This window comes from Patiria miniata, unplaced genomic scaffold (assembly GCF_015706575.1).
Source record: "Patiria miniata isolate m_02_andy unplaced genomic scaffold, ASM1570657v1 HiC_scaffold_25, whole genome shotgun sequence".
NCBI classification, from domain to species: domain Eukaryota; kingdom Metazoa; phylum Echinodermata; class Asteroidea; order Valvatida; family Asterinidae; genus Patiria; species Patiria miniata.
In genome coordinates this window covers 16,042,786-16,052,366 of record NW_024037064.1, presented here as the reverse complement: position 1 = coordinate 16,052,366, position 9,581 = coordinate 16,042,786, and the positions used below count along the sequence as shown (strand labels likewise).

At 45.0% G+C, this 9,581-nt stretch overlaps 1 protein-coding gene and 1 non-coding gene across 2 annotated transcripts; one reads left to right on the top strand and one right to left on the bottom strand.

Annotated features, from left to right (window-relative positions):
* On the bottom strand, window positions 1-4,703 carry LOC119732769. The gene is made up of 3 exons (XM_038206377.1): window positions 4,420-4,703; window positions 3,139-3,225; window positions 1-629 (listed from the first exon to the last, which is right to left on the bottom strand). The coding sequence occupies exons 2-3, from the start codon at window positions 3,150-3,152 to the stop codon at window positions 137-139; spliced, it is 507 nt and encodes a 168-aa protein (XP_038062305.1). The 5' UTR covers window positions 3,153-3,225; window positions 4,420-4,703; the 3' UTR covers window positions 1-136.
* Window positions 4,704-8,219: 3,516 nt separating this feature from the next.
* LOC119733482 lies at window positions 8,220-8,413 on the top strand. The gene has a single exon (XR_005271852.1). It is a non-coding gene; the product is annotated as a U2 spliceosomal RNA (small nuclear RNA).
* Window positions 8,414-9,581: the final 1,168 nt, after the last annotated feature.

The window sequence follows — 9,581 nt, the reverse complement described above, 5'->3', positions numbered from 1 at the left end:
CAATTAAAAAAAAAAAATAAAAAAAAAAAATAAAAAATAAAAACTTAACGTACTGTTTAAACCACCACCAATTTACCCACCACCAGTTTAAAGAAATTTGCTTGATGTTTTGACGAGCCTAACAGGTTTTTTTTGATCACAAGTCCAGGTAGGTGGTGGAAACTCCATCATCGGCGACTCTCCTTTTTGGGTAGAAGTAAGTAAAGGCAGTCTTGACCTGTTCGTAGGTGTACATACCATCGGAACGCATGCGAAACCCTCTGTTGACTCCTTCACCGGCTCGTTGATTTTCTAGCGCCTCCAGATAGTTCATTTTTGTTATGTCGTTGGTCTTTTTGTTCAGTCCTTTGCATACAGCTTTGTCTTTTTCTCCAAAGCAGTAGTATGTTTTACTACAAAGAGCAACGATGCCGTCCCCCTCCCACTCAACCTTAAAGAGGCCGGGTGTTCGTTTGTCATACGCACGGTGGTCGGGGGTGTCGTCACGCGGAAACCAGGATGATTTCTCCCGCTGGTACTCGTCCCGCAGATGAGGCTTGATGATGTCATCCAGATGTGGTGCAGAGATTGCCATGTATGCGGAATCTGTGTCCATCTCACAGAGCTGGAAGTCCGATGGATCGATGAATCTAAGAAGAAAATCATAGTAAAATTGCAACATCCGCATTTTAGCATATTGGTATACAAAATACCCAATCTGTAGAGGCAGGTTCAGGCGTACAGATTTTTTATTGAGTTCAACCTCGTATAGCTGATTGTCCTCTAGTGTGTGTAAGGCGCGGAAGTGGGGTTTGTTGATCATTTGGGATGCTCCTTCGGTGGTAGTGCAAATCTTAACGTCAAGATGTTTCTCCTGGTTGGTCACGGTTTTGCCATATGCCGAGTTGCCGAGCAACTTCATCGTATCGGCGATAATGGCCTTGGCTGGATCCACGTCACCGTCCCTCCGCGCATTACTGACAGCATCTCCAAAAGGTTTAAAGCAAGGTGAGTCGGCGTACTGTACCACCTGATAGATGCGAGTTACCTCAAGTCCATGGGTCAGATACCATTTTAGAAGCGGTGTTGCAAACAAAAGTCGAGATGCGTGCATGCTACCAATTAGGCTCCGGCGTGGTGTTTTCATGACACCTTCTTCTTCTGCGTATCTTTGCATGTGTTCGCCAATGTCTTGTCTGCTGATTTCTGTGTTCTTAAAGATTGGAGGCATCTCAGCGAAAAAATCTTTCAGTCAGTCGGGTACCCTAAGATCACATTCCACCATGCCAAAGATGGATCCATCAAGCACACCATCCAATATTGCCTGCTGGGTCATTGTCATGCGGTTCTCGTGGGGCATTCTTTTTGATTTGACAAAGTCAGAGATGCTACGATCGGAGGACTTGAGACGGTTCCATTCGCACTCGTACATTTCTACTAACCGATAACCCTGCTGGCGGATGTAGCTAGAAATTTGTTCCGTTTTACGTCTTAATTCGGCGCGTGAGAGGTTTCTGACTGCATTGAATTCGTGCGGATTGAGGTGGCAAACGTGTCCGTGCCAGAAACACCCGTGAAACTGGTACACGGTTTGGGTGTCGTGGCAATATCCATCAACTGGAATTCTTTGCTGACCGATGCATTTTTCCCCATGATTGAATTGGTGTCGGATAAACACGCCCTCCGAATGCGCAGTCCAATTTAACCACTCAGCATATACTGAAACTGGTGAACTTAAATACTTTCACCCAAGTGACAATAATGCCAGCTTCACACCTACCCCATTCACCGTTGGTTCTCGCCAAGATCTGGAACAACTGATCACTAATTTTGAGGATGTTGACATTTTAGAAATCGTGCGACAACAACGCCCCGACACGAAATGGACGGTAGTTTCAATTATGAACGTGGCAGTGTACGTGAACAAGATGCCCCAGTTTTACATTGGTGCGCATGTTGAGCTACCTGACTACATTGCTAACAATCGTGGTGTTATGGGGCTTACCCACAATGCCCACAATGGCCGAGCCTATGACGATAACCTTTGTTTCTTCAGGTGCCTGGCACTTCATCAAGGAGGCGATCTAGACGCGCTCGAGAGACGGACGCGATACTTGGCGACCAGATTTGCAGAGGCCACTGGCAAGAAGATAGAGAAGGGGATCACCGTGGAGGACTTGGCAAAAGCGGAGACTCTGTTTGAAGTGAATGTCCAGGTTTACAGCCTCAGCGCCCCAAACACTGACCCCACCGACGATACGGATGCCCCCCAAACAAAAGTACACCTGGTCCGTCGACCCGTGTGCAATCACCCCAGTACCCTCTTCGTAAACTTGTACGAGAATCACTTTTCGTACATTTCCAATTTGCAGAAATACAGTCGAAATTACGAATGTACGAAGTGTAGAACAGTTTTCCCTAGATCGTTCAACCTACAACGTCACATCCCCACGTGCAATTTAAATGTTAAGCACAAATTTGCAGGTGGAGCGTACCACTTGCCCCCCGACATTTTCGAACGTCTGGACGAGGAGGGAATTCGCGTGAGTGAAAACTTGAAATGTTTCCCTTATCGCGTTACTTACGATTTTGAGTGTTACTTCGAACAAGCTCCACAAAACAATGATCAGACAGCAAAACTTCAGTGGGAGAACCGCCACGAACTTCTCAGTGTGAGTATGGAGAGCAACGTGCCGAATTCGAAAGCGCGACATGTTTTGTTTCCGATGGTAACCCTGCTGGCCTCGTGAGTCAGATAGTGGAGCACCTTCACCACATAAGTGATGCAGCTTACGCGTTACTGAAAGACAAATACGAACGCTAAAAACAAATATAAAATGTCGTTTAGAACAAATGTATAACAAACACTGTGTGATACCGTCGATAGCGACAGTGATTACCGGGAAAATTTATGCGACTGCTTTGTAGGGAGGTCCGTGTGTTTATGAAGTTTTCATTAATAGAATAACAAAGACAAGCCGTGACGTCAACGACAAGTCTTAACAGGCAATCACTCTCATGAACGACAACGGAATAATACAAAGCGTGACGTCATGGATAGATATGGACAAGTCTCAACTTGAAAATGGTTCACCCTGTAGATATCGGTAAGATACATGAGAAAAAGAAGAAGAAGAAGAAGAAGATATTTTCACGTACCTCATCTCCTCCATTTTCTGATGCAGGCGCCTGGTCAAGTGGTCTTAGAGGAGGGAAATCAACAGGATTGTAAACAAATCCTCCATCCTGTTAAATACACAAAATAATAATAATAATAAATATCGTACTTTTTTGTGTTTTGTTTTGTTTTGTTTTTGAGCACATCGGATGATACTCAGTTTCATAGCAAGAAAAAATAGTAAGAAATGCAACTTCAAACGATAGTTTCAATTAACTTATACATGTACATCATTCTTATCGACTTAAAACAGGACCAACGTAAAACAGGTTACAAGGATAAAGAGTTTTAACAAAATGCAGTAATTGTAGTTGCCATGTACAAAAATGAAATACATTTTAAGAACGGTACTGATACGGAATTGGTCGACGTCTTAAAAGGCAAAAAGTTTGAAAAAAAAAACCAAATCATGCCATTTTATGCGTTCGTACATCGCGTAAAACATGTGAAAAGGATAAAGAGTTCTCACAAATGCACTAATTGTAGTTGGCCAAGTACCAAACTGAAATATATTCTAAGAGATGGTACTGATACGAAAATGACCGACGTATTAAATGCAAACATTTTGAAGAAAAACAAATCATGCAATTTTATGCGTTCGTACATCGCGTAAAACATGTGAAAAGGATAAAGAGTTTTAACAAATGCACTAATTGAAGTTGGCCAAGTACCAAACTGAAATATTTTCTAAGAGATGGTACTGATACGGAAATGACCGACGTATTAAATGCAAACATTGTGAAGAAAAACAAATCATGCAATTTTATGCGTTCGTACATTGCGTAAAACATGTGAAAAGGATAAAGAGTTTTAACAAATGCACTAATTGAAGTTGGCCAAGTACCAAACTGAAATATATTCTAAGAGATGGTACGGAAATGACCGACGTATTAAATGCAAACATTGTGAAGAAATCAAATCATGTTATTTTATATTTTCAGGGTTATATCTCGTAAAATAGGTTACAAATACAAGGATGAAATACGGAAATGACCGACGTATTAAATGCAAACATTTTGAAGAGAAACAAATCATGTTATTTTATATTTTCAGGGTTATATCTCGTAAAATAGGTTACAAATACAAGGATGAAATACGCAAACGGTTGGTGCGTTAAATGCAAACATTGTGAAAAAATCAAAGCATGTAATTTTATATTTTCAGGGTTATATCTCGTTATATAGGTTACAAATACAAGGATAAGATACGCAAAAGGTTGGTGCCTTAAATGCAAACATTTTGGAATAAAATCATGCACTTACGTTTTTATACATCTCATCGGCGATTCTTTGAATTTCGTCCAGTTCGCTGTCCGTGTAGTCAGGGCTCTCCCAAGGCTGCTGAGACATATTGACGATGATGGTTGAAGTTCGACGGGAAGTAAAGCTGACTATCTAAGATCGGTCGATCACTCAGAAATGAGCGGGCCTTGTGCTGCATCCTAGTTATACCCTCCCAAAGAACACCCGTATTTTCAAAGACACCTTGGCAACGACCATTGAGAATTTTTTACATGACAATGATTGTCACGGTTACTTCTTAGATCCACATTAACAAAGTGATGTTTGTTGTGGAAGTCTCTCCGGCAACCACGGGGCCTTGCCACAGAACATCGGTGCCAGTCTTAGAATTAGAACAGAGACCAATGTGACGGACAGCTCATCTTGTACATTAAGAAAGCTCATCTTTAGAAATTAGGAAAGCCCGTGTGCTGTTTGTTATGGAAGTTGCTCCGGCAACACTTGTACCAGTCTTAGAATTAAAACAGAGGCCAATGTGATGGACAGCTCATCTTGTACATTAAGAAAGCTCATCTTTAGAAATTAGGAAAGCCTGTGTGCTGTTTGTTGTGGAAGTCTCTCCGGCAACCACGGGGCCTTGCCACAGAACATCAGTGCCAGTCTTAGAATTAGAACAGAGGCCAATGTGATGGACAGCTCATCTTGTACATTAAGAAAGCTCATTTTAGAAATTAGGAAAGCCCTTGTGATGTTTGTTGTGGAAGTTGCTCCGGCAACCACGGGGCCGTGCCACAGAACATCGGTACTAGTCTTAGAATTAGAACAAAGGCCAATGTGATGGACAGCTCATCTTGTACATTAAGAAAGCTCATCTTTAGAAATAAGAATGGCTCGCGTATTGGTAGTGTAGGCCTATCTACATGTATATACTACACAACGTTTTAATTTAATACTAAATAACGAATTAAATTTAACATTTTTTTACAACTGGTCTTGAAAATTAAAAAAAAGAAAAGGAAAAAAAGCAGATAGTCGTAGGGTACTCAGGAAACCAGGGCCTTAGAGCCGTGCTCGCGACTACATCGCTCTCACACGAGTCTCGAGACAAGTATCGAGACTTACGTTACAGTTCCTCTCCGTTCGGGTTACTAGCGTAAAGCCAATGTCGCCACTAACGTGGCTCCGTAATGGAGGCCTGCTCGCGACTTCGTCGCTCGTACACAAGTCTAGAGGCTTACGCCTCTACCCACTCCGTTCGGGTTCACTAGCGTGAGCTCACTGTCACCACTAAAGTGGCGCCGTAAGCTAAGACATCTTAAAATCTAAATAATATTACAATCAAATTTAAAGGAAAAAAAAAAAAAAATCCACCTCACTACTACCTCCACCTCACTACCACCTCCACCTCAGTACCACCTCCACCTCACTACCACCTCCACCTCACTACCACCTCCACCTCACTACCACCTCCACCTTACTACCACCTCATCCCGCCTCACCCGCCTCACCATCCCGCCTCACCCGCCTCATCCCGCCTCATCCCGCCTCACCCGCCTCACCATCCCGCCTCACGCCTCACCTCGATGCCACCTCATTGGGGGTCGAGATGCTCTGTATATACTACTCTCTGTCCAATGTTTTGGACGAAGCGAGCCGCATTGACTTGGACAGCCCACTTGGGCTGCCTGAGCTCGATGTGGCTCCTGGTGGGGACGGCCTGCCCAAGGAATTCTACGTGAAGTTCTGGGATTTGATCGGTCCCGACCTTCTCGGGGTCTTTCGTTGTGCCTTTTCTTTAAATAGTCTAGGTGATTCCCAGCGATTGGGAATCATCACACTTTTAGAGAAGGGTGGGGATCCGCTTGATCCTAGGAACAAGCGTGCTATATCCCTTCTCAATGTTGACTACAAGATCCTGTCGAAGGCCTTGTGCCTCCGCATTGGTCGGGTGTTGCCCGACATTGTCGGTCAGTTTCAAACTTGTGGCGTCAAGGGGAGGTCCATCCATGATAATATCAGACTCCTTCGGGATCTGGTAGCATTCGTGGATGGGAAGAACCTTGACTGCCTTGTTATTTCCCTAGACCAGCAGAAGGTCTTTGACAGGGTCAATTGGGATTTTCTTTTTAAGGTCCTTGACCGTTTTGGTTTTGGACCTAATTTTCGGCACTGGATAGAGCTGTTGTACACAAACATATCCAGTGCCGTTTTAACTAATGGTTCTCTTTCAGAACCCTTTTTAATCACGAGGGGAGTGAGGCAGGGTTGCCCCCTCTCCCCTCTTTTATACGTGCTTTTTATCGAGCCTTTTGCTCAGACCGTTATTAAAGATAGCCGTCTTGCCGGCCTGACAATCCCTGGGGCCAGTGGCCTCGAATGCAGGGTTCTGCAGTACGCAGACGATACAACCTGCATAGTTCGGGATTTCAGATCGGTGAGGCGGTTGTTTGGCATCATTGATGCATTTTCTCGTGCGAGCGGGTCTCGCCTTAACTTTGCCAAGTCGAAAGGCTTGGTTTTTGGCTCATGGCCAGACTGCCTTCCCGAAGAGGACCCTATCCAGTGGACCAGAGACCCGATTAAAATCAACGGTGTCTGGGTTGGTGGTGGGGACATGGGCCCTATGAATTGGAGAGAGCGGATCCCCAATTTGCAGTCCACTTTGGACATGTGGAAAGGGAGGATGCTCTCTCTTTTAGGCAAGGTGCTGGCTGGTCAACACCTTGATTTTAACTCCTTTGTTTTTCTTGGCCCCGTTGTAAATTGTGTCACTCCTCCAATTTGAGTAACCGCTTGCGCGACTTGAATTGGAGGGTGATATGGGGGGCCTTGAAAACTTCCCAACGTTTAGGCCATTGGGGCATTGGTGACGGCCAGTGTCCTCGGGTTGGCTGTGCCGCTCCCGAGTCACTGTGCCACGTTTTCTGGGACTGCCCTTTTGTTTACATTTTGTGGGCATGGGTCGAACACATTGGTGGTAAAGCCCTGGCCCGCTATTTTTCCCTGACCCGCTCCTGCGTTTTGTATGGGTCAGGGCTAGAGACCAGGCCAGACTCTCTTCTGGTCTGGTATTTGATTAGCACGGTGAAGTGGTTGGTTTGGTGTTCGCGCTGTGAGACATTGTATGATGGCTCACGGCCGGATGCCGACCACGTGCTTAACCGTGTCAAGGCTGCGGTCAAGAACCGCATTCGTTTAGACTTTGTCCGGCTGGACCGGGCCAAGTTCCGTACCATCTGGTGCGTGCGGGGAGCGGTATGTGTCATCAGAGACGACCAACTTGTCTTTAGGTTGTGATTTTTTTTTTGCACTATTACAGCCTTAAGACTTTCGCTCCTTGTTTATCTCGGGCCCCTTAGGTCCTTTTTTGTGGGAGCCTTTTGCTCCTTGTTTTTTGGGACCCTTTAGGTCCCCTTTTTGTGGGAGTTCTTTTGCTCCTGGTTTTGGGGCCCCTTAGGCCTTTTTTTACTAAGCTTGGCTTTTTGCTGGCTTTTGTTGTTTGAGGACCGTTTCGGTTCCTTAGGTCGGACCTGTGAGCGTTTTCGCTCTGTTGGTTAGGACCCTTTAGGTCCTTTTTAGTGTATGTTTGCTCGCATGAGCGTTGTTGCGTCCGGAAGTTTCAGGGTATAGTTTTCTGTTTGTATTTTTTCCTGTCACTCAGTTAGGGTCGTACCCTACCATGGTAATGCGTGGGTAGCGTGGCTACACAGACTGCATGTCTTGTCTTTGTCAAGTGTCTGTTTGTTCTTGATAGTAGGTAAAAGGGTAGGGAGGCTCGTAGCCTCACTAACTAAGGTGTAGTGTGACTACCCTATCCTGGGATCTTCTTTAGGAGGATCCCGAAACCAAAAAAAATAGTATCTGTTCTTTTCAGCTTAATATCTGAAACGCTGTTCATTGAACAGCCAGTATATTAAACTGATTTTTGGATTTGGGCCGTGGAATAGAGGCTTGCCTCGTCCCGGCCACGGGTTGGCCCGGTATAGCAGTACATCCGGGATTCGGCCCACTCCCTTCGGGGAACATCAATTAATACAAAAACAGGTTCTGACTACGGTGCCCCGTCGTTAAAAGTTCGTTTTCTTTTGACGTTTTGGTGACAGGGCTTTCACATTGAATTACGGTAAATATTGGTAAGTGTGTAAAGTCTTGTTAAATTATGATGTTGGTGTTTCCATTGATTTCCGTTCAAGGTGTAAAAATAAAAAAAAATAAAAAAAGGCTTGGCCACGACCCCTCTGTGTCTGGTTATACATTTATTGTTTGAGTCTCGTTGCAATATGTTTCTAGGCATCTTCTTCCTTTTCTTATTTGTTATCCCTTTTCCCCTTGTTTTGCTTCTGATTTGTTTGTTTCCAGGATTTGTGCTCCTGCCACGATTGGTCGCCAGAGGGCGCCGTAACAGTTGATGGCTTCCCATGCTCATATCGCGTCTGCACATGTCCTATAAGTTGCCTCGCCGGGGCCGCGATGGCCATTGAATCATCTACAACCGACTGAGGAGACACAAACATGTCTGGCCGTGGCAAAGGAGGAAAGGGACTAGGCAAAGGGGGTGCCAAGCGACACCGCAAGGTTCTCCGACATAACATCCAGGGAATCACTAAACCAGCCATTCGTCGGCTGGCCCGCCGCGGAGGAGTCAAGCGTATCTCCAGGCTCATCTACGAAGAAACCCGCGGAGTCCTCAAGGTTTTCCTGGAGAACGTTATCCGCGATGCAGTCACCTACTGCGAGCACGCCAAGAGGAAGACTGTCACTGCAATGGACGTGGTGTATGCGCTGAAGAGACAGGGACGCACGCTGTACGGCTTCGGCGGCTAGACACTATATCCAAAAATCAAACCGAACGGCTCTTTTCAGAGCCACCACTATTTCAAAAAAGAAATTGAATCTTGATTTTACTCGATTTCTCTTGTCCTTGTCATGTGTGTTCTTAGTGTTGCTTTTCCCCTCCCTATTTTCACTGTAAAACATGTCTGGTCTCCATTTTTTCAAAGTCGATTAAGTAATAATTACTGGGTGCTCGTCTCAGGATATAGCGGGGAACGTATAGAGGGATCCGTGACATTTTGTTCGCGAATGGGTGTGTGTGATTATTGTCTTTATTACAAAACAAACATAAACAGCAGCCAGGGAAATCCGTATGTTTGTCACTTTTCTTTTTGGGGTCGGGGAGGGGG